Source organism: Saccoglossus kowalevskii, chromosome 21, assembly GCF_978046115.1.
Source record: "Saccoglossus kowalevskii chromosome 21, keSacKowa6.1, whole genome shotgun sequence".
NCBI classification, from domain to species: Eukaryota; Metazoa; Hemichordata; class Enteropneusta; family Harrimaniidae; genus Saccoglossus; species Saccoglossus kowalevskii.
This window is the reverse complement of record NC_140661.1, coordinates 29,066,813-29,092,595: the sequence shown is the minus strand read 5'-3', so window position 1 is coordinate 29,092,595 and position 25,783 is coordinate 29,066,813. Positions and strand designations below refer to the sequence as shown.

At 36.4% G+C, this 25,783-nt stretch overlaps 1 protein-coding gene across 1 annotated transcript in view; it reads right to left on the bottom strand.

Moving 5' to 3' along the window:
• The window catches only part of LOC144362424 (uncharacterized), a 40,840-nt gene extending 18,445 nt beyond the window's left edge, over positions 1-22,395 (bottom strand). The window contains exons 1-25 of the mRNA XM_085495119.1: positions 22,236-22,395; positions 21,948-22,070; positions 20,748-20,870; positions 20,417-20,536; positions 20,068-20,178; positions 18,642-18,752; positions 18,400-18,513; positions 17,747-17,869; positions 16,668-16,784; positions 16,369-16,491; positions 13,882-14,039; positions 13,637-13,801; positions 12,907-13,101; positions 10,452-10,932; positions 10,164-10,358; positions 9,951-10,070; positions 9,660-9,865; positions 9,493-9,577; positions 9,108-9,302; positions 8,754-8,858; positions 8,406-8,657; positions 8,066-8,215; positions 6,350-6,552; positions 6,037-6,232; positions 4,067-5,044 (exon numbers count right to left, since the gene is read on the bottom strand). Of these exons, the coding sequence (XP_085351245.1) occupies positions 4,067-5,044; positions 6,037-6,232; positions 6,350-6,552; positions 8,066-8,215; positions 8,406-8,657; positions 8,754-8,858; positions 9,108-9,302; positions 9,493-9,577; positions 9,660-9,865; positions 9,951-10,070; positions 10,164-10,358; positions 10,452-10,932; positions 12,907-13,101; positions 13,637-13,801; positions 13,882-14,039; positions 16,369-16,491; positions 16,668-16,784; positions 17,747-17,869; positions 18,400-18,513; positions 18,642-18,752; positions 20,068-20,178; positions 20,417-20,536; positions 20,748-20,870; positions 21,948-22,070; positions 22,236-22,395 (4,909 nt within the window). The remainder of the gene's footprint in view (positions 1-4,066; positions 5,045-6,036; positions 6,233-6,349; positions 6,553-8,065; positions 8,216-8,405; positions 8,658-8,753; positions 8,859-9,107; positions 9,303-9,492; positions 9,578-9,659; positions 9,866-9,950; positions 10,071-10,163; positions 10,359-10,451; positions 10,933-12,906; positions 13,102-13,636; positions 13,802-13,881; positions 14,040-16,368; positions 16,492-16,667; positions 16,785-17,746; positions 17,870-18,399; positions 18,514-18,641; positions 18,753-20,067; positions 20,179-20,416; positions 20,537-20,747; positions 20,871-21,947; positions 22,071-22,235) is intronic.
• Between the last annotated feature and the right edge of the window lie 3,388 nt (positions 22,396-25,783).

Here is a 25,783-nt window from a genome sequence, read left to right as displayed (position 1 = left end):
CCCAGTGTACAACTACCACATGTAAACCCTGTATTTACCCTAACACTTGATACCATCTCCTGTTAGACCCAGTGTACAACTACCCCATGTAAACCCTGTATTTACCTTAACACTTGATACCATCTCCTGTTAGACCCAGTGTACAACTACCCCATGTAAACCCTATATTTACCTTAACACTGGATATCATCTCCTGTTAGACCCAGTGTACTACTACCACATGTAAACCCTGTATTTACCTTAACACTTGATACCATCCCCTGATAGACCCAGTGTACAACTACCCCATGTGAACCCTGTATTTACCTTAACACTTGATACCATCTCCTGAGAGACCCAATGTACAACTACCACATGTAAACCCTGTATTTATCTTAACACTTGATACCATCTCCTGTTAGACCCAGTGTACAACTACCCATGTAAACCCTGTATTTACCTTCACACTTGATACCATCTCCTGTTAGACATAGTGTACAACTACCCCATGTAAACCCTGTATTTACCTTAACAATTGATACCATCTCCTGTTAGACCCAGTGTACAACTTCCCCATGTAAACCCTGTACTTACCGTAACACTTGATACCATCTCCTGTTAGACCCAGTATACAACTACCCCATGTAAACCCTGTATTTACCTTAACACTTGATACCATCTTCTCTTAGACCCAGTGTACAACTACCCCATGTAAACACTGTATTTACCTTAACACTGGATACCATCTCCTAATAGACCCAGTGTACAACTACCCCATGTAAACCCTGTATTTACCTTAACACTTGATAACATCTCCTGTTAGACCCAGTGTATAACTACCACATGTAAACCCTGTATTTACCTTGACACTTGATACCATCTCCTGTTAGACCCAGTGTACAACTACCCCATGTAAACCCTGTATTTACCCTAACACTTGATACCATCTCCTGTTACACCCAGTGTACAACTACCCTATATAAACACTGTATTTACCTTAACACTTGATACCATCTCCTGTTAGACCCAGTGTACAACTACTCATGTAAACCTTGTATTTACCTTAACACTTGATACCATCTCCTGTTAGACCCAGTGTACAACTACTCATGTAAACCTTGTATTTACCTTAACACTTGATACCATCTCCTAATAGACCCAGTGTATAACTACCACATGTAAATCCTGTATTTACCTTGACACTTGATACCATCTCCTGTTAGACCCAGTGTACAACTACCCCATGTAAACCCTGTATTTACCCTAACACTTGATACCATCTCCTGTTAGACCCAGTGTACAACTACCCTATGTAAACACTGTATTTACCTTAACACTTGATACCATCTCCTGTTAGACCCAGTGTACAACTACTCATGTAAACCTTGTATTTACCTTAACACTTGATACCATCTCCTGATAGACCCAGTGTATAACTACCACATGTAAACCCTGTATTTACCTTAACACTTGATACCATCTCCTGTTAGACCCAGTGTACAACTACCACATGTAAACCCTATATTTACCTTAACACTTGATACCATCTCCTGTTAGACCCAGTGTACAACTACCACATGTAAACCCTGTATTTACCTTAACACTTGATACCATCTCCTGTTAGACCCAGTGTACAACTACTCATGTAAACCCTGTATTTACCGTAACACTTGATACCATCTCCTGAGAGACCCAGTGTACAACTACCACATGTAAACCCTGTATTTACCCTAACACTTGATACCATCTCCTGTTAGACCCAGTGTACAACTACCCCATGTAAACCCTGTATTTACCTTAACACTTGATACCATCTCCTGTTAGACCCAGTGTACAACTACCCCATGTAAACCCTATATTTACCTTAACACTGGATATCATCTCCTGTTAGACCCACTGTACTACTACCACATGTAAACCCTGTATTTACCTTAACACTTGATACCATCCCCTGATAGACCCAGTGTACAACTACCACATGTAAACCCTGTATTTATCTTAACACTTGATACCATCTCCTGTTAGACCCAGTGTACAACTACCCATGTAAACCCTGTATTTACCTTCACACTTGATACCATCTCCTGTTAGACATAGTGTACAACTACCCCATGTAAACCCTGTATTTACCTTAACAATTGATACCATCTCCTGTTAGACCCAGTGTACAACTTCCCCATGTAAACCCTGTACTTACCGTAACACTTGATACCATCTCCTGTTAGACCCAGTATACAACTACCCCATGTAAACCCTGTATTTACCTTAACACTTGATACCATCTCCTCTTAGACCCAGTGTACAACTACCCCATGTAAACACTGTATTTACCTTAACACTGGATACCATCTCCTAATAGACCCAGTGTACAACTACCCCATGTAAACCCTGTATTTACCTTAACACTTGATAACATCTCCTGTTAGACCCAGTGTAATAATAATAATAATAATAATCTTTATTGAAACCGTATCCCGGAGTGGGATCTTAGTTGAAAATACAATAAAGTAATACAAAAAAGATAAAAAATAACACAAGTCATTCAAAGACAATAGAAAATAAAAAATAAAATTAAATTATTTGGCGGTTGGTTGAGGCAACTGGCATTTTAAGATTTTTTCTTGTCGTAATTTGAAACAAGTGTGGATGAATTTTCCTAGTTCAATGATTGTTTTGTCATTTTTAATTTTTAGTATATTTGTAAGTTTTTCGTCATCCGTCCCCAAGTTGCTTATATTGTATTTAATATTCTTGATCATGATTTCTCGTTCCTTCTTGTATAAATCACAATTGAGAAGAAAATGTTTTTCGTTTTCAATTTCCTGTTTGTCACAAACTGGGCAAATTCGGTCCTCCGCTAAAATGTTATTATATCTGCCCCTTTCGATTTGAAGGGTATGAGCACTTATTCTGAGTTTTGTCATAGCTGCTCTATGATTTGGATTTTTGATTGTGGTGAGATATTTTTCATATGCAAATTCTGTTTTAATTTTCCTATAGGTTCGTAACTTGTTTTTATGGTTTTTACCTTTATTGTCATCGTGTAATGTTTCTGTACTATGTATTTCAAAGGATTGTTCTAGTTTGCGCGTTACTGTTTCAGTGATTTGTTTTTCATCAAGAGATTTATGGTTTTCCCAAATATTACCCATATTTAAATTTTCTAAAATTTGTTTTATGTCTGTTACCCAGTTGTCTTTTCCTTTTTTATCAAGATGTATCCCAAGATTGTAAGCTTCATGTACTAGCGAATTTGGGTTAGAATTATTAATTTTGATCCAATATTTGATCATATATTTTAAGCTTGATGCTAGGAGAGGATATCTTCCCAACTCTAGTAGGCTTGCCAAATTACTTGCTTTGCTATTTACTTTTAGAAGGTATTTGCAGAAATGTATTTGTACTTTTTCCATTGGTGTTGACAGATTTGCCATTAGATGCGATTTATTGATGTTCTCGCTCGTCCAAATTTCACTGCAGTAAAGCATAATTGGTTTTACAATTGCATCGAACATTTTTAAGTATGTTTTGATTGGAGTTAGTTTTTCTGAGAATAGCATTTGTTTCATTTTGAAACATGCCTTCATTGCTCTAGCTCTGAGGTCTTCTTGTGCTCCGATGAATTTACCTGATTTGTGTAGTTTAATGCCGAGGTATGTGTAGGTTTTTGTATTTTCAAGTTCCTTTCCATCAACATAGAATTTTAGTTTGTCCTGTGATTTTTTTGACCTACTAAACATGATGATTTTTGACTTAGAGATATTAATATTGAGTTTCCATTTCTGGCAGTAAGTTTCAAGAGAATTTATGGCATTTTGTAAGCCAGTATGTGATTGGGATAATACTACAAGGTCGTCTGCATATAGCAGACATGGGAGACTTGTGTTTAGGAGACTTGGTGGGTCATTATGAGCCAAGTCTAATGATGTTTTAATGTCATTTACATAGATATTGAAAAGGAGTGGGCTGAGTCCATCCCCTTGTCTAATTCCTCTATTAATTGTGAAGCTGTCTGTTACACACTGTTTAAGTTTAACACATCCTGTTGAGTTCAGATAAATGGATTTTATGATGTTGTAGAATTTACCTGTAATACCACTTTGGATAAGTTTCCAGAAGAGACCTAGATGCCAGATGGAATCAAAGGCTTTCTGGAAGTCAATGAAACAAGCAAACAAAGTCTTTTTGTTGCTCAGGTATTTTGTGGTTAGTTGTTTGAGGACAAATAAATGGTCTTTGGTGCTACAGTTTGGCATGAATCCTATTTGTTCTCTGATAATTGTGTTGTTTTCCTTTAGATGTTTCAAAAGCCGTTGCTTAAGAATGGAGGTGAAAAGTTTACTGACACTATTAAGAAGTGTGATGCCTCTGTAATTGTTTGGATTTGTTTTGTCTCCTTTTTTGAAAATAGGAGTGATCATACCTAAATTCCAGCGATTAGGGATGTATCCACTCTGCAGGATTAAATTGAATAGTTTTTGTAGTGGTTTTATTAGTGGGTTCCTGCTGGCCTTGATCATTTCATTGGTAATTTTATCTGCGCCTGGAGCTTTTTTATTTTTGAGTTTAGTTATAGCATTTTGGATTTCTAATTGTGAGATGTACTTGTCTAAGTTGGCTTTAGGTAGAGAGAGTGATTCATGATTTTTTAGTTGTAGCTGCAATGAGTTTTCGCTCATTGTATTACTTGTTTCTTTACTCAGTTTCCTAAAATGTTCAAACCAGGTTTGACTGTCAACATTATCAGAGTCATTATTTATTTTGGTGTCTTTTAGCTCTCTTAATAAATTCCAGTACTCACTGGGGTTTGATTCACTAAAACTTTCGAGCTTGTTCAATATATCATTTTTAAAATCTCTCTTTTTCTTTTTTATTAGCCGCTTGTATTCCCTCTTCAGACTGTAGCATTTTTCTCTCAGTTTAATGTTGTATGGGTTTGCACTAAATTTACTGCAGATACCCAAAATTTCTTTCTTTAGATTATATAGGTCCTTGTTGAACCATTTTGGTTTACATTTATTTTTTTTTGGTTTTCTCCTGATATGTTTTTTCAGACATCTGCCAGCTGCTTCAATGTAAATACTTGAAAGCATAGTATTTGCCTCATCAATTGATTGTTGTGTATTGTCAAAATGTTTAATGTTAAAGTTATTAATTAAATTTGTAATATCTCTGCTTTGTAGCGTTAGGTTGAATATCAAATTTGACTCGCTATTCCAAATGTAAGTGTCAGTTTCATGTACTAATTTATCACTGTGGGAGTGTGTTATTTTCGAAATATTATTTGTGTAAATTGCATTTGTTTGAAGATGAAAAGTTATTTGGCAGTGATCTGAGAGTAATAAATTAATTAATGTGTATAACTACCACATGTAAACCCTGTATTTACCTTGACACTTGATACCATCTCCTGTTAGACCCAGTGTACAACTACCCCATGTAAACCCTGTATTTACCCTAACACTTGATACCATCTCCTGTTACACCCAGTGTACAACTACCCTATATAAACACTGTATTTACCTTAACACTTGATACCATCTCCTGTTAGACCCAGTGTACAACTACTCATGTAAACCTTGTATTTACCTTAACACTTGATACCATCTCCTGTTAGACCCAGTGTACAACTACTCATGTAAACCCTGTATTTACCTTAACACTTGATACCATCTCCTAATAGACCCAGTGTATAACTACCACATGTAAACCCTGTATTTACCTTAACACTTGATACCATCTCCTGTTAGACCCAGTGTACAACTACCACATGTAAACCCTATATTTACCTTAACACTTGATACCATCTCCTGTTAGACCCAGTGTACAACTACCACATGTAAACCCTGTATTTACCTTAACACTTGATACCATCTCCTGTTAGACCCAGTGTACAACTACCACATGTAATTCCTATATTTACCTTAACACTTGATACCATCTCCTGTTAGACCCAGTGTACAACTACCACATGTAAACCCTATATTTACCTTAACACTTGATACCATCTCCTGTTAGACCCAGTGTACAACTACCCCATGTAAACACTGTATTTACCGTAACACTTGATACCATCTCCTGTCAGACCTACTGGACAACTACCACATGCAAAATCTACAGTATCGTTCCTGTCATATGGCGCTTCTTGGTCAAAACATAACACGTCTGGATAACAAGGATCATCTGCACATGCGTTAAAATCTTCCTCACAAAAATCTCCTGTCCAGCCGTAGTCACATATGCAGGGAACAACCTGTTGCAATGACGAAGTAGATAAAACTATTCTACATAAATCATAAATGAAAATATAATGGATTATTGAATATTCCTGTTTAATTACTTATTAATAATATATTATGTGATACCGTACTTTAAAACCATCATTTACGACATCTGATCCGTTGGTATAGCTAGTAAAATCACAAGTGCCACCATTTTGACAGTCGCATAGACGAACTTCAACATCAAATACTGACTGAGCATCCTCTGTATCAGATGCAACATATGCAAGCTTCACTTTGTTTAGGTTTTCAGGTGTCCATTGAAATAAACCAAAGCCTTCACATGTATTATCTGTCAGAATAGCAACAACCAAAATTTAGAGACAAATTAGTAAATGTAATGCGGAATATTATCATATACCTCGCATTGCACGGCCTCGTAACGCTATGGGAATCGTGATGCAGGAGCCGTGCAATACCCTAATATCCGAAATCCCCATGTTCCGAAATCCCCGAAATCCCTATGTTCCGAAATCCCTATGTTTCGAAAGCCCTATGTTCCGAAAAATGAAAGACTGGATATTAACGGGTCATCGATAGAGGGCGTATATGTCGTCAATTACCTTAACGTCTCTATTGACCAGAATATGGAAAGCTCACATCCCATTGATAAAATTTGCAAAATTATTGCACCAAAAATTGGATTAATTTCACAACTACGTCATTTTGTACCTAGAAATATCCTTATTCTGTTATAAAAACTCCAATTCTCAATATCACGCCCGGGCACCTTTTACCATATTTGGCAAACGCGTCTATTTCCTGAAACTACTTTCTGTTCACAAACGAAGCGCGTAATTTGAGATTATAGTCAGCGCTTCGATAATGGCTGATGATATTATTCAGTGGATGGGAGATATACCGAAAGACCAGTTGGACTCATTATTACCCTGACGAAAGCCGGCATTCCACCACAACCAATCATAAAACACAAAAACGTCAAGTTTACAGCACTACGATATTGTCTCTACGGAAGATTATCGGTGCAGTTTAGCAGGGGCGGATCCAGCAAAATGTATGGGGGGGGGGGTCCAGGCCTATAGGTCGAATACACGGGACCGTACGATTCGGACGATGCTATGCGTAATCCAGATGCATTTTCATGCGTTTGGAGGGGGCCATGGCCCCCTTGCCCCCCCCTCTGGATCCGCCACTGCAGTTCAGATATTCTTAGTTGAGCTACGCAAGAATCTAGAACTGTAAACCAAACTGCTTCTTACCAAGCAATTGTTTCTCGTTCACCGACTACAGTTTTAACAACTGTGAAATCAAACCTCCGTTTGTTGTGTACAGTACAGTGTATTATCCATGCGGTCAGTAAATGACCAACTTAGCTGGACTGTAGTGTTCACTCTTATTTAGAAAGAAAGTTTATAATCAGTTCGTATTTATTACCGTTAAAATGTTGTTATAAATTTACGTTCATTTGCTGTTTCATTAAAACTTATTGTAATTTGTGGATATATTTGGCGACATTTGTTTGTTTATTGTGGGAGAGTTGTTGGCGTTGGCGTCGTTTAGAATCCCCCGTGTAAATCCGCGCCAGTAAAAAGCACCGTATCGGAACCCCGATTAAATCAAATAGGATTTCTTTTGGGCAAGACGAGCGAAAAATATCATAACTAAAAACTTTTTTTCAATAAAGTATATGATAAAACGTTTATGAACTGGATGCGGCTTTTGCTGCCCTCGATCGTACTTTTTACTCGCGACCTCGGGCCGCAAAAGCCGTACCCAGTCTATAAAGAATAATAGTAGGTGACTATTACTTTCATATTAAAAAAATAGTCTATAACGTCATTTACCTTCACCAATACTGCCACCTGGTATGTCTTCTTGTAGACTGTAGGTAACAATATCTCCATTCGGGTCGGTAGCATAAACGCACTCATTGACTTGTTCATCAACAGTAGCGTTGATAACAGGATTAGCTTTGATTGCAGGTGGGTAGTTGGCTGTGAAAGATGGAAAGATAAAAGTAAAAATATCACTCGGATAATACTATTGATGGTATTCAAGAGAAGCCAACCGCGTGTAAATCGGAAGAACGTCGGAAATGTGCAACAATTTAATGGTTTTGATTGAACTGCAGTTTATTCCCGGACACAAGTATGCATACCGCTGTGATATGAAGGATGAATATACCTAATTCATTTGCGTCCTTCTCAGATGTCGCTGATGTGAGTTTTGTTGATTCTCCAACTGCTTCATCGCCAGTTAATAAGACATCATAATAACAGTTCATATCAGCACCACAGGTATCCTCTGCAAGATCTAATCTCTCTTCATCTACCTCTATGTCATCCAGAAATATAGGTACAAATTCTAGGTCATTGAAATCATCCCATGAAGTATCTTCTTTATAGCTGAACAGTGATTCGTCCTCTGAAATCCTCCCTGTTATATGAAACGTTTTAAGTGAAAATATAAATTCAATAATACATAATACTATTCACAGCAGACGTGATATAAAGAAGATATACGCGTACTTACATGTTTCCCCAAAATTGAAGTAATCCTCCTCCGTCATATCACCATAATCCATTGGTTCTCCATCACGTGGAGTGAAATCGTTACTCGGATCACCATCCCATACACCTTGAAGTGAACAAAAAAATGTAGTCACAAACAAAAATGTTAATGTAAAAGCGTTATAAAAACCTCGTTTTATACTGCTACTGCTCTGCTACTTGTGATAAATAAGAAATAGTTTTCTACATCATCACAGTTTCCATACATGCATATTGAACAAATACTACTCACAATAAATTTATAATAATATCAATCAAAATTGAATTGAAAAAAGATATAATAATGTATTTGTTTACTACTGAAACTAACACTTACCGAGCAGACCCAATGTATCGTTCTTGAATGTTTCTGGTGCACTAAATATAATATCAAGTATTTTTTCAACAACACCAATGGAAATAGATATTCCCGATGCAAACACTGCAACTGTTCTGTTTTTAACAGCAGTACCATTGACCACATCACGTCTCATTGATAGTTTTAGGTTCGTCGTGTTATATGCAGTGAGGTCTGTTACAACATAAAGATCATTTAATCGATTGAGAATCTCAAAACTTATAAACATAGCATTCCGTTTACTTGGAGCTAGAACGAACTATTGTTAACTTTAACTCATTGGTTTTCATAATTGTAAATATGAGATAACTATAAAAGAAAATGTACATAGTGCATCCTTTCTAAGTCAAGTGAAGCAACTTACCTTCAGTTAGTAAGTTTTTGTTGAAATATGTTTCGTCAAGTAGTATATCATAATCCGTTCTGTTTTCATATAATGTTGTTTGTACCTGTGGATCAATGAGAGAACATTGAAGAAAAATACATACTATATTTATTTAGTGTCTACTATTATGCGAGTGGAAAATATACCTTAGATGAGCCGGTTTCCTGTGCCACAAATGCTGTGAATACTGTTGCGTTGGTGAAGCTACCATTTATATCAATGGCTTTAGCCGTCCTGCCCTGTAACTGAAAGAACTCTTGACTGGCGTTTACCAGTGTATATTCACCCAATCCATTGAATGTGTAATTGACATTATCCAACGTCACTAAATGTGGGTCACCAAACATCCAACCTATGAAAGAGATTGTGTTAGCTACATGTCTCACAATATCATGAGTACTTATAAATACATCGCTTCTAAAGTGAGGTACATATACCTGTTTTAGGTGGAATATAGCCACTGCACGTCCCTGCAGGTCTTTTTTCGATATACATATCACAAAATAGTGGATCGTTCGCCTTCTCGCAGCATGCATACCTTGGTAACACATCGCCCTCTGAAATGGATGCAGAGATATTACTTGTAAATTCAGACCTTGGTTATAACCTCTACTGATTAGATTTTACAGTATTATTTCATCTATCCTCACCTATCCAGTTCATGTAAGCATCCCAGTCAAAATTAACCCATCGTCCGTATGCCGAGAGAAAATAATATCTCTCTGAAAAACTGCTGTCCCATGTAGTGCCATAGCCATCAATCAGCGAATAATCGTTTCTGTAACAACATCTTTGACCGCTATTATTCTGGTTTGGAAAAGCTGTTTGAAGGCATAACCCTTGAGCTGTGGGTAGAAATATGCTGGGTGAGATAAAGTAATAGTGGGATATAAATAATGGATAAACATTTAACAACGTTTAATTACATTAATGAATACCTTCTAGTAAATTGACAGTGTTCACTAAGTCATTGTCGCCGGTATAGTGATCACTTATTTCTTCACTTGCACTGTTAGCTTTTCCGAAGGAGTTGTCACTTTTCCCCTGGGTAAGTACGCAAGGGCAAACACCGAGCTCGCTATTCCACGTTTCTGGGTCTGGTTCATTATTGTACCAAGTGAGACACTCTTGTTTATAATTATATGTATTATTGTCGTTGTCCTCAACTCGGAATATCCATTGTCCTTTCAGCTCAGTATTTCCTGCAGCAAGGTCAGGTTTATAACGCGCTTCTACCTCAGTGAACTGTAGTTGTGCATTCTCTATCTCATCTTCCTTCCCATTTCCTCCATTGTATCCATAAATAACATTGTTATGGCTTCGTAGAGTCGTGTCCCACATCATTTCTTCTTCTTTGTAGTTAACAAGAACAAACCCGAACGTACCATCGGTGGCAAGTACGCCCTGAAATGTGTTCGGCTGTGAAATAAAATTATAAAATATAAAATAAAAGTCAAACACAAGTATCGATAATTAATACCAAGCTGCATTATTATATGTAAAGTGGATGGGTTTTGGTCTCATCATTACGTGCTTCATATACAAATGTGTAGTACCAACAAATCAATCAATCAATCAATTAGTTTACTTATAAAATGAATCAATTGTATTATTCGAAAACTTAGGCCACTTTGTATTTCATATTGTAGATATTAGACTTGTATCCACGGTTCATTACTATTTGTTTCCCCTATTTCACAATAATTCATCAAAGCACAGCTGAATACGTGCTTCATCGCATACTCGCCATTCGCTTTAAGCTCATGGGTCTGCTGTGTACAGATAGCTATTGATATCACTCATTGTATGTGGTTTTATTTTATTGTTTTATTTTATGTGCATAATCTGAATCTTGCCATTTGATTGGCTGAAGTGAGGTCTTATATCTGGCACTAAAAGACCTGAGATTCTGTCCGAAACTGAATAATTGGCTTAATCGAAATCATTGTGACCACTGTTCATAGTGATTGTGGGGCGTGATGAAATAATTACTAGCCATATCTTTAATATCATTGCGAATTTTGCGAGACAAGTCCCAGTGATTAACGTGACCGTTATTTGCTGCATATCATACGAATCGAACACGTGACGTCATTGACACGTTCGTCGTTACATGTAGAGATACCTGTAATCGTAAATGTAAAGATTCTAAACTAAAAACATTTTATTTTTGTTTTACTTTTTTGTATTACTACAGGTTAGTTGAAGTTAGTTAATATACTAGAATAAGAATTATAATTAGAATGCCAGTTACACTATACAACTCAAAATCTACATGGAAATTCAACATAATAAATTGCAAATTGGAGTATTAAATATTTTCAGAATTATACCATCGGGTGATTTTATAAAACAACGTTAAGATAGTAGTAAGATTCAGGAAAAGACGTTTGGAGGATCTGTAATTTACACATAGTTACTTATTTCGTGGCGTATAACTTATGTTATAACAAAGATATAAACTTGGGTATTTGGTAGAAAATATAAGAACTATTTGGGAAATATCAGCAAATGTGTGGCAGGTGACAACTTATGCTCGATTCTTTTCTTTAGTTTTCAATGGTTTTGTGGAAAATGACTGCCTTAACATTCAAAACGTTCATTGCATATAAAGAAAACTTTTTTGGGAAATATGATTATAACACTGTTACAAAGATAGCATAAATGTCACTTGTTTGATATAAATTGCAGCTTTATATTACAAAAAACATATGATTAAGACTCACAATGATATATGGTGGGTACCACACGTGGTCATTCTCATATCGAAACTTCTGACATCCTACAAATGTTCACCACAACAGCGGTGAAAAATACAGTGGCTATTCTCAACCGACGCTTTGAGCTTGCATTATTATACCGAATATATCTTAAAACAGAAATTGTGGCACTCAATCCTCAGAGGTACCATGGAGAGGGCAATCGAAAACGCAGCTATGGATATATTAAATATGATTACTGAATCTGCAGAAGTGCCAGCACATAATGTATCACAGGACATCTGTTATCGGTACAGACACTTATACTATGGGTAAACCATTGAGTTCCAGTACACAGTGTACCGGATATTCCTGAAACACTACAAGACATATCATCTGTTATCAGGACAGACACTTATACTATGAGTACATCACTTGATTTGAGTTCTGATAAGAGAGAAGTTCCAGTACACAGTGTACCGGATATTCCTGAAACACTACAAGACATATCATCTGTTATCAGGACAGGACACTTATACTATGAGTACATCACTTGATTTGAGTTCTGATAAGAGAGAAGTTCCAGTACACAGTGTACTGGATATTCCTGAAACACTACAAGGCATAGCATCTGTTATCAGGACAGACACTTATACTTATGAGTACACTTTATATAAGACTATATATTGCCTACCGTATCGTGTGTGTATTTTGCCCTAAAACAAGGAACTGTCTCCCACGTCACTATAATAATCCAGTTGGCCGTAAATTCAGCGAATCTCTCATCCGGGTTACTAACGGTGGGATACTGAGTTCTGATCCTTTCGTTCACAGCGTCCATAATTTTCTTGTTTTTCTCTGATAAGGTATCGCCTTGGGAATCATAAACCTATTAGAATATTAAAAGGACACTAATCAATGTCCTTACACGAGGATTGTCAGAACACGTGACTGATACGTAGAGTGTATTATACTTTGGTGTACACATCTTTTGGAAAAAAATGCTGATTGAAAAAAAACACTAACATTCTATTCAAAAACAACAGTGACACTGATGTCATCATGAATTACAGTACATATTCTTAATAATATATCAAAAAAATATTGTGTAAACCACAAATATCTCGAATATTAGCTTATTTTGCGAGAGTTAGCTATGACGTCAAAAGATCAATTTGCTTGCACTGACCAATCAAATTGTCGGGATTTGTATTACTTAGTAAGAATATATATACAAATTCCCCACTGTTTTATTACGCTGAACTGTCATGATATATGATAAGTGTTATCTATAGAGACGAAGGGTTACTAACACTTTATACATATTTATCTAGGCTGGGTTATTTGCTTTGTGAAACATCACGATTCTACGATATAAGTTATACCATAATATGGTGTATGTTCAAAGTAGAGATACGTTTTACCTGATAAAAGACTTCGCGATTCACGTGAGTCATGTCTACGTCATCCCAAAATATAGCAACCATTGGAGTTGTGTGATTAACGGTAAAGCCACCTTCATATGGATTAGGATGTGTATATTTCTCGCTATTTTCGTTAATGAATGTGAATAAACCATTGTCTGTGAACTAATAACATAGTCAGTTCAGTATAGAACCGCATTATCAATATAATTAAACAGTAGTTTTGTATACAAACTTGCACTTACATAAAGACTATAGTAAAAGTTTCCCCAGAAGGGAAAACCAGCAGGAGGAGTGATAGTTTGTGATACAATGTCGAGTTTTCCATCTGAATAACTTTCATCATAAACTTCAGTAAGACGGACATCACCATTATTATCACCATATGGAAATAGTATTATCTCTGTTGATTACAAAACATGTATAAATAAAACAATTTCAGTTACGACCAACTAGATAATTTATGTATGGTACAAGAATACCTAGATTGTGTGTCTCAATTGAAGACAAAAATGAGAAATAACAGGTTTATATAAAATTAAAAAATAAATACAGGCGAGTAAAGTAGTTGTTAATAATGTTAAGACAACGTTTTCATGTTTTACCATTCATATGTCACAATGGCTTTGTAATGCGAGGATCTTACAGGATACATGTTTTATACATATTGTACAAATGTCTTTAAAACAAATCTATTCACCGTGTTTAATGAAGACAGTGGGGTTCTATACGACATAATGATACATAATACTGGGAGTCTTCCATATAATGATTATTTTAAATTATTTGATGGTACGATTTTACCAATTTTGAGTTATGGATCAGAGATATGGGGACATAATAGGTATCAGGTAGTAGAAAGAGCCCAGTTAAAATATTGCAAAGCTTTTTTAGGAGTTTAAGTCTTCCACATCCGACGTTGCAGTACTCGGAGAGTGTGGTAGATACCCTATATATAATTATACAGTCAAAAAGTGTATGAAATACTGGCTAAGACTATTAACCATGCACCCAAGTAGAGTTGCTAAGCAAGCTTATAAACTTGCGCTCAATCTTGATGAGAATGACAGAACGTCATGGGCAACACACATAAAATCTATTTTTTTGAGTTTGGTTTTGGCGAAGTGTGGTTTTGGCAGGGTCCTGGTGACCCTGAAGCCTTTCTCTGTCAATTCATGTCAAGGAGAGCGGAGGTGTGTACAAAAGACAAACTACGTACATATTGTAATTTCAAAGTCCTATTCCAGAGGGAAGATTATTTATTATTTATTAGTAATGTTAAATTGAGAATAACATTATCATGCTTTAGATGTTCCAGTCATATATTGGCAATAGAGGGCGGCAAGGTCATGGGGCTTGACATTGATTATAGACTTTGTCAAGTCTGTGACATGATGGAAGTAGAGGATGAATATCATTTCATTATGATATGTCCTCTGTGTCATGAATTTGTTTTCGCGTATCTGTTGGTCGACTTAATTAACTGATTATTAGCGAATTGCTGTGTTATGTCTGTCATCGTGTAGGCCTATTTGAAGTTTTGGACGGAACTTGGCTCAGTGATTTGGAACTAATTACAAGATACCGTCGCTATTCTGACATCCGTAGTTATTAATGTAGTGAACGATTAATCAAAATATATGACGTATTCAGTACTTAGTGTGATTGGCTTTATGATTGAAGGTTACGCCCTAGAGTCTTTTTACTGTTTTGTAATTGGTTAGAGTTTTGAAAATGAATAAAGAGAGTTTGAGTTGGTCTTGGCGAATACTCCACGATAGACGCAGTAGAGAGAGAGTGCAGTCCTGGGCAGTCGAGTCCAGTCTAAGAGTCTTGGGGCGAGCCTTGAGGCAGTCCAGTCTTGGGCGAGTCTTGGTTCAGCCTTGTGAGAGTCTTGGGGACTTTTCCCCAGGGCGCTGTGTCTTATAGAGTGCTCCAAAAGATCGACTAAGACGAGAGCTAAAACGTATTTCGTTGTGTGTGCCTTATTTGACTGTAAAGTATAAGTGACTTTCCCGATCTCGTACCTCAAGGGGACGAGATAGAGAGACGAGACGAGATTCCCCCCTGGCAAGTGTGGAGAACCTCAGAGAGAAGAAGTATTTACCCCTGATATCTGTATGAGATGATTAGAAAGCGACTCATTCCTATTTGGTCTTATACAAATCCATCTGTAAATACGTTTTATACTTTAATGTCATGTAATTCATTTGAAATTATTAGTAACTTAGCTGTTTTTATACAAAATGCATTTAAGTTGAGACAAGATGTACTTGACCTTTGACCAAAGATTTGTTGCATCAGTATTGTAATAAGCAAAAGGGGCCAGTGGCCTATAAGAGCAAATAAATATATAAAATATATATATAAATTAGCTAGGTTCAAGATCTAGCTAATTATGCATATTTTTGCAAACGAATTATGTGAAGTATTGTATTAGTCAAGTTCAAATATACGACAGGTATTCACCCGCAATTGGTCTGCGATTGGTTAAGTTGTATTCAATCGCCATTTGAAATGTAATATATATATAAATAATTCATATAAATCGAAACTACGCCATCGTGAAACCCAGTGTACTATTACACAAATAAATAATTAATAAACAAATTAATAGTTGTCGCCTTGCGTTGTAATTAGTATGATTTGTTTACAAACTGTCTGAGTGATCATTGTTATATTCATTACGTAATGTCAGGGTACATTCACCTCCCATTATATTGAATACATACCTTTGCAATCACGACCATCTCCTCGGTAACCTTGTACACATGTACAATTATAACTACCTTCCACATTTGTACAAGTAGCATTCTGATGACAGTCGTGAATAGAAATCTCACATTCATCAATATCTAAGTAAATACAATGTAGTGCAATTAGACTCTTTTTATATAAATCTCAAGGCTTCAATATAGTAATACATGAACACTTCGAGATAATAAAGTGGTACGTTAGACAATATAATGACCATCTTCAAGACTATTGGTAGAACTTATTTTGGTAAAAACATTTGCCGGTTTTCACATACCTGTGCAGTTTGTATTATCGTCTGCAAGTTCATATCCATTATTACATGAACATATATAACTACCAAACGTATTTTCACAATTGTGATCGCATATGTCATCATCACATTCATTGACATCTGAAAATATTTAAACAATTACTTTATAAATATAAATATAAATTCATATGAATTGGTAGACTAGAAGTACTATTGAAGTCGTTACCAGTCGGTGAGGGTGTTTACAATGAAGAGATACTGATATCCCAATGTGCAATGCCTTATTGGCTTATTTTTACTGCACAGAACGTCCGATCCATTTGACTGTAGCTCCCATTGTCACCAATCGAGCTGACGTTACTCTCTACTCAGCCCTGCTGTTCTTCCCTACTCGAACTGTCCTTACCATTTATAAACATAAACAAGAAAATTGCATAGTTTTCGTTTTAGCTATCTATTCACTTCGTCGTGTATCGGCTATTGTTCAAACTCATTGACTGTTCAAGGAATGTTTCGATTGAACAGTCAATAACAATTGTCCCTACGCATAAGGTGGAAAAATTCTACGAACAATCGCGTGATCATATTGTACTCAGTTGCGAAATTACGCATGTGGCATAAGGCGTGCGTAGTATCAAAATGACGTCATATTCTAAATATAAAAACATTGTAATATTTCAGGTTAACTATTGCATTTGTAAATAAGTTTCAATAATATTCGAAAGTTGGAACAAATTCTCTCTCCTTTATGCATTCTGCCATTGAGTAAATTGTTAAGTATAAGATTATAAGCCTAAATTCATTGCATAGTACAGAAGATGATAGCATGTTGGGGTTGGGTTATAGTGTATAGATAGCTCCGTATAGTTAATTCAAAAAACGGAATGTGTTACATCATATTATAGAGTTGGTGATTTTTTTTATAACTGTGTCATTTATTCAAACAATTTGACAAATTTGAATAAACAGGTCACAATAGGTGTACCCAAATTGGGGTAACCCAGTTGTGTTTTTTTTAGGCAAATACAGGTGTATTTCAATGTTTACATTGGTTTCAGGCACAAATGCATTTATTACCTGGTGCTATATGCAATTAGACTTACCACAACATTTTCCTTCATCTTCCAATTTATAACCTTCGCGACATTGACATTCATAGCCACCATCATGATTTGTACAATTATGGTCACAATTGTTAAGTATTTCATTCTCACATTCATTAACATCTGAAAATTAAAACATACAAAAGGCAGTAGCTCTGTGATGTAATATAACTGATAAAAAAGAAATGAGTGTTTGAAGTTTATTTTACTTTATAACAAGAATAGCGCCTCTGCCGATCGCCTTCCGATCAATTTCAATTTGATTTGTTTCAAATGTCACCGTCTCCTAGGCGTAAGTACATGGAAGAATGGAAAATGTGTTCAAGCTATATTCTGGGTAGCGTGAACGTATGTTCGTTAAAGTGAAAGTGGCACACCTTTGAGATACCGCTATCTATCTGCGCATTACATCGTTTAGCATGATCAAAGAAAGTAACATGTAAAGAAAATTCAAATCACATCTTAAGAATGAAATGTACATGGCAGTGTATAAATATTAGAAAACAAAACAACACACGTTTAGTTTATATTAAATCAAGAATAATTCCTATTTTCAATTTTGCTTTTTGTATTAAAATTAACTTTGCCACAAACGGTCACGGATAGTGTATACTAATAGTCGGTTGAAATAAACATTGTTTTATATAACTTACCTTCGTTACAAGTCAGACCAGTCCAATTAGATGTACACGTACACGTAAACTTGTCAATTCCATCTGTACAGGTGCCGCCATTCATACATGGATCCGATAAACATTCATTTATATCTAAAATATGAAAGAAGGTTATATTTACCAGGAAAAGGGCGTACAACAAGTTAGTAAAATAATAGTTATAGAAACGCTATGCAATTGTACAATACATTTTTTTTTATTTAAAAATAACCCCATCTTACTCAGTTCACAATTGGTTCCATTATATCCAGCAGAACAATTACACGTATATGCATTCACAAGATCCGTACATTCTCCATATATACACGGTCCCGATGCACATTCATCAATATCTAAGAAAGATAAAATATATACAGCAAGTCTCAGAAGTATTGGGGCAGCCAATTTGCAAACTCGCTAGCGAATTAGCTAACTGCTTGGGTTTTGACTAAACGGTTGGCTTTCGAATCTCGCTGGCGCCGTCTTGTGGTCACGCCCACTTAAGGCGAATCTATATAACAGTAGGGGACGATCCTCATACTTTAGGAGCTATTCGGCAACGGTCTTACAGTTGGATGGCGATTTCGCTTTCAAATATACCAGGGAAAGTGTTCTATGCTCTTTCGTGTCCACACAAAAACGACGAATGAGGTCGATTTTTTCAGCGGTTAGTCAGTTACCCCAACGGATCGTTTAAGTGTGAAAGTTTTGTTATTTTCTTCCTGATTTGTAGGAAACTGTTTCTCAACTTGTATATTTAGTGTCAAGCAGTGTTCAAAAAGGTTAAACTCATATAATAAATATCGGTAGATTAATCGCATTTATAATATTATCACGCCAGCTGACTGTGTTCATTTTTGGGCTCAAATCATTCAGGGGAATCCAGACAGGATGCGTAAAAACATTGCATGTCCCGTAATGCAATATAGACTCGCCAAGAGTGGACGCGATCATAAACAGGCGCCAGCGAGATTCGAAAGCCAACCGTTTAGTCAAAACCCAAGCAGTTAGCCAATTCGCTAGCGAGTTTGCAAATTGGCTGCCCCAGTACTTCTGGAACTTGCTGTAAGTGTATTCGTCTCGATATGTAATGAAGCTTATACATGTATTCTTTAAACAAGATTATATTAGGTTTAATATAATCGTTTTTAAACAGTATTTCATCCATAAACAACTAAATAAGTACGAACTAATTATGGTCAGTTTATTAATGAGGATGTCTGCGTTTTCGACATAGTTCATATTGTTTATACATGTACTGTACACCTTTGCGGTACCAGTAAGTCAATATGGACAGCGAACAATATGTCATGTCATATGGTGTATATTTATGGTGATAGTCTGAATTTATGGCCAACCAAAAAAAAACATATTTTTCTATCTTTCTGTGAGCTGTTTACAGTATTCAATACAGGTAAGTATTACGTAGATTGAAAAAAAAACAGCAAGTAATGCATTGTAGCCATGACGTCCACGTTTCTCGTTTAATCCGGTTATTTATGTTTTGTTTTTGTTTGTTTCATCAAAATAATGTATTCGATGTAAGTGTTGATTTATCATGTAAATATTGCTGAAAAAATATCCAACTACAAAATTCAGGATGTATGACATGTTCCTATATTGTGTTGTACATATTTTATTATGCTAATGTGCACGTGGTCGACATACCTGTATCACAATATGTTCCCTCGTACCCAGCATTACAATCACATTCATAATGATTGATTTTATCAACACACTGACCTTCCACACATTGATGGTTCTCACATTCGTCGATATCTGCATGATTAAAAACAGAAAATGCATCACCCCTCTGGGAATGCTGAAGTGGTGATGCAATTGTTGATACATAATAGTTTAACCTATGGTATTTTGTGTGGTATGATAAACAACGATAGTTAGCACGAAACAACGACTGTCACATCTAAATTATTAAAGTCGCGAAAGTGATCCTAAACAGATGGTATCGAACTCCGATATACATTATTAGATTGGATCATAGTAACAAATAACCGACCAGAGCACGTATATCCATTTTCGTCTAGTTCATAGCCAGGATCACAATAGCATACATAACTTCCTTCAGTATTGGTACATCGTTGAGAGCAATGATTTACGTCTAAACATTCATTTATATCTGTAATATCAAATGATATACGACATAATTAAGTATTTATTATCATCAGTTTATGTAATCAGTAGAGCAGTCAAATTATGTGTGCGTTATTACGTCATACATTTCACAATATATTATGTGGTCTGTGTTTTTTGTTGTGTATGTAATTTCGATATGTATATTACCAAAGTGCCGTCATGGCATGCTCTCATTACTGCATCCTATACATTACCTATGCACACACTGTTATCGTCGTTATCTAGTTTATATCCTCGGTCACACTGGCATTGCTGTCGATTATTCTTGTCGATATAACAAACCCCATTTTCACATTGTTTACTACAGACTTCAGTTGCTGTAATCAATAAATCGGTAATTGGGTTATATGACCTAACGCCATGGCCTCGCCCTGACATTTGTGGAATATGGAAGTTATTTTTACGGTGCGGTCTATCTTGCTATATCATTGTTATACCAAAGTAGCTGAAACAACATGGTTGTAGTTATACCTTTGATTGCAATATTTAATTTATTAGACACATGTTTATGCAAGATTATAACTTTGGAAGTCGTATTATTCAACCTACAAAATCATAACATTTAACACTAATTTTGAAGACCAAAATATACATAATAATAAATACTTTGGAACTAATGCCTAGGCATTATATGATATAAGACCAATGGGGAAGTATATAACAGTTTGTAACACCACTAATAAACACAATTAATTCAAGCGATATTATGTTACATAGCAAATTTTATTAATTGCGTAAGTAATAATTTAAGGTAGAGATGCAGGTTTGTGGGCATTTGGGAGTGAAATTTTATTTTTTTGACTTGTTATTATCCAAACAGTCTTGGCTATAGACTGTTAAAATTTTGTAGAATTGTGAATAGTGGAACATACTCAAAAAATGATTTTAAAATATAGATAACAGGTGCAAACATTCTTAGCAAGATTTAGCAAGGCTGTACATAAATAATAAAAAAGAAACATGGTGAAAAAACGAAATGACGGGATCTCCATATTATGCACTATATTTAACTTTTTACAAACCGATAATATTTTTAAATTTGGAACTAATTATGAGCATTAGTAAACTTCTTACTGAGTGAATTGTTATGCAAATTAGCAATTATCTCAGCTTCTTTTTAGTGCACATCCCAGAACTTTAAAAAAATAGCTCCTAGACGCTTTGACCTTTTGTTTTGAAATTTTCACAAATGATTGACAATGTGTGTATCTTCAAAACGCCGTCGGGGCATTGTTTTGGTTACAACAATCGGACAGACAACTAGCCTGGGTGTTAATGTATGCATTAACTTGAAGTAGTGAAATTTGAGCTGCTGCCCTCCAAAATTGACAAATGATCTGCGTTTAGATCTGATAGTTGTGGTGTTCGAATCGAATCTATCTCTACTGACTTACGGGAACATGTTTTGTGGTCTTCATTTAAATCAAATCCTTCTTCACAAGAGCATTGGTAACTTCCTTCAGTATTCGTACAATTTTGTTCACAATCATTGCTTCCTAGTAAACATTCATCAACATCTACAAAGTGAGACGAGAAACTACGTTGGAAACAAATAACTCATTGATGGAATTAACGCAATCCATAATAACAATATTATATATATATGTACACAAAAATGGTAAGAGTTACTCTTTTTACCTGTGCAGTTATCCGTGCCTCCATCCAAGCAGTGACATACATACGATCCGTCAGTGTTACTACAATTGGCGCTAGCATAACACATATGTGTACCATCAGTACATTCATCAATATCTTCACAATAAGTACCGTTTCCTTTATATCCCAGTGATGGGCATGTACACTCATATCCACCAATAGTATTTGTACATTGAGCAACGTCATCACAATCATCCAAACCACTGGCACATTCGTCTACGTCTACAAAAGGTCATGTGGTTAGCGTAAAGTTGGGATTATGATTTACCAATGATATTCCCTATTCACTATAGTTCATTGTTTGCTAAAATATTATCGATATTCCTACCAGCGTTAACTAGACAGATATGTTAAAAAGTTGAAATAATACAAAACACTGAATGATATGACACACAAATGACCGACTGGGTAACATTTCATTGAAATCACACACTGACAACTAAATCATATAGAAGACGAAGTAATGGATTACCATTTTCACAAGTACTGCCCTGCCAGTTTTTTGGACAGTGACAGTACCCTGGATCATCTCCACATATCACACATTGACCACCATTTGCACAAACAGGATCACACGTTCCTAAAAGAAAAAAAAATGAAAAATCAAAATCAATAAAAAAAAATACAACAATAATACGTTGACGTACATGTAAGACGAAGAATTAGTAATATTTACCATTCGTGCATGGCTCACTTGTAGTGATATCCGGGGTAGGTTCCATTGTTGTCTCCATTTCAGTGGTTAACTCAGTAGTCGCAGAATCCGTTGTTACACCAGTGGTAGTTTCCATTGTTGTCTCCATTTCAGTGGTTAACTCAGTAGTTGCAGCATCTGTAGTTACATCAGTGGTAGGTTCCATTGTTGTCTCTATTTCAGTGGTTAACTCAGTAGTTACAGAATCCGTTGTGACATCAGTGGTAGGTTCCATTGTTGTCTCCATTTCAGTGGTTAACTCAGTAGTTGCAGCATCCGTTGTGACATCAGTGGTAGGTTCCATTGTTGTCTCCATTTCAGTGGTTAACTCAGTAGTTACAGCATCTGTAGTTACATCAGTGGTAGGTTCCATTGTTGTCTCCATTTCAGTGGTTAACTCAGTAGTTGCAGCATCCGTTGTGACATCAGTGGTAGGTTCCATTGTTGTCTCTATTTTAGTAGTTAACTCAGTAGTTGCAGCATCCGTTGTGACATCAGTGGTAGGTTCCATTGTTGTCTCCATTTCAGTAGTTAACTCAGTAGTTGCAGCATCCGTTGTGACATCAGTGGTAGGTTCCATTGTTGTCTCCATTTCAGTAGTTAACTCAGTAGTTGCAGCATCCGTTGTGACATCAGTGGTAGATTCCATTGTTGTCTCCATTTCAGTGGTTAACTCAGTAGTTGCAGCATCTGTTGTTACATCAGTGGTAGGTTCCATTGTTGTCTCTATTTCAGTGGTTAACTCAGTAGTTGCAGCATCTGTAGTGACATCAGTGGTAGGTTCCATTGTTGTCTCTATATCAGTGGTTAACACAGTAGTTGCAGCATCTGTTGTTACATCAGTGGTAGGTTCCATTGTTGTCTCTATTTCAGTGGTTAACTCAGTAGTTGCAGCATCTGTAGTGACATCAGTGGTAGGTTCCATTGTTGTCTCTATTTCAGTGGTTAACTCAGTTGTTGCAGCATCCGTTGTGACATCAGTGGTAGGTTCCATTGTTGTCTCCATTTCAGTGGTTAACTCAGTTGTTGCAGCATCCGTTGTTACATCAGTGGTAGGTTCCATTGTTGTCTCTATTTCAGTGGTTAACTCAGTAGTTGCAGCATCTGTAGTGACATCAGTGGTAGATTCCATTGTTGTCTCTATTTCAGTGGTTAACTCAGTAGTTGCAGCATCCGTTGTGACATCAGCGGTAGGTTCCATTGTTATCTCTATTTCAGTGGATAACTCAGTAGTTGCAGCATTCGTTGTCACATCGGTGGTAGGTTCCATTGTTGTCTCCATTTCAGTGGTTAACTCAGTTGTTGCAGCATTCGTTGTCACATCAGTGGTAGGTTCCATTGTTGTCTTCATTTCAGTGGTTAACTCAGTAGTTACAGCATCTGTAGTTACATCAGTGGTAGGTTCCATTGTTGTCTCCATTTCAGTGGTTAACTCAGTAGTTACAGCATCTGTAGTTACATCAGTGGTAGGTTCCATTGTCGTCTCCATTTCAGTGGTTAACTCAGTAGTTGCAGCATCCGTTGTGACATCAGTGGTAGGTTCCATTGTTGTCTCTATTTCAGTGGTTAACTCAGTAGTTGCAGCATCTGTAGTGATATCAGTGATAGGTTCCATTGTTGTCTCCTTTTCAGTGGTTAACTCAGTAGTTGCAGCATCCGTTGTAACATCAGTGGTAGGTTCCATTGTTGTCTTTATTTCAGTGGTTAACTCAGTAGTTGCAGCATCTGTAGTTACATCAGTGGTAGGTTCCATTGTTGTCTCCATTTCAGTGGTTAACTCAGTAGTTGCAGCATCTGTAGTTACATCAGTTGTAGGTTCCATTGTTGTCTCCATTTCAGTAGTTAACTCAGTAGTTGCAGCATCCGTTGTGACATCAGTGGTAGGTTCTATTGTTGTCTCCATTTCAGTAGTTAACACAGTAGTTGCAGCATCCGTAGTGACATCAGTAGTAGGTTCCATTGTTGTCTCTATTTCAGTGGTTAACTCAGTAGTTACAGCATCTGTAGTTACATCAGTGGTAGGTTCCATTGTTGTCTCCATTTCAGTGGTTAACTCGGTAGTTGCAGCATCCGTTGTTACATCAGTGGTAGGTTCCATTGTTGTCTCCATTTCAGTAGTTAACTCAGTAGTTGCAGCATCTGTAGTTACATCAGTGGTAGGTTCCATTGTTGTCTCCATTTCAGTGGTTAACTCAGTAGTTGCAGCATCCGTTGTTACATCAGTGGTAGGTTCCATTGTTGTCTCAATTTCAGTGGTTAACTCAGTAGTTGCAGCATCCGTTGTGACATCAGTGGTAGGTTCCATTGTTGTCTCTATTTCAGTGGTTAACTCAGTAGTTGCAACATCTGTAGTTACATCAGTGGTAGGTTCCATTGTTGTCTCCATTTCAGTGGTTAACTCAGTAGTTGCAGCATCCGTTGTTACATCAGTGGTAGGTTCCATTGTTGTCTCCATTTCAGTAGTTAACACAGTAGTTGCAGCATCCGTTGTGACATCAGTGGTAGGTTCCATTGTTGTCTCTATTTCAGTGGTTAACTCAGTAGTTACAGCATCTGTAGTTACATCAGTGGTAGGTTCCATTGTTGTCTCCATTTGAGTGGTTAACTCAGTAGTTACAGCATCCGTTGTTACATCAGTGGTAGGTTCCATTGTTGTCTCCATTTCAGTAGTTAACTCAGTAGTTGCAGCATCCGTTGTGACATCAGTGGTAGGTTCCATTGTTGTCACTATTTCAGTGGTTAACTCAGTAGTTACAGCATCTGTAGTTACATCAGTGGTAGGTTCCATTGTTGTCTCCATTTCAGTGGTTAACTCAGTAGTTGCAGCATCCGTTGTTACATCAGTGGTAGGTTCCATTGTTGTCTCCATTTCAGTAGTTA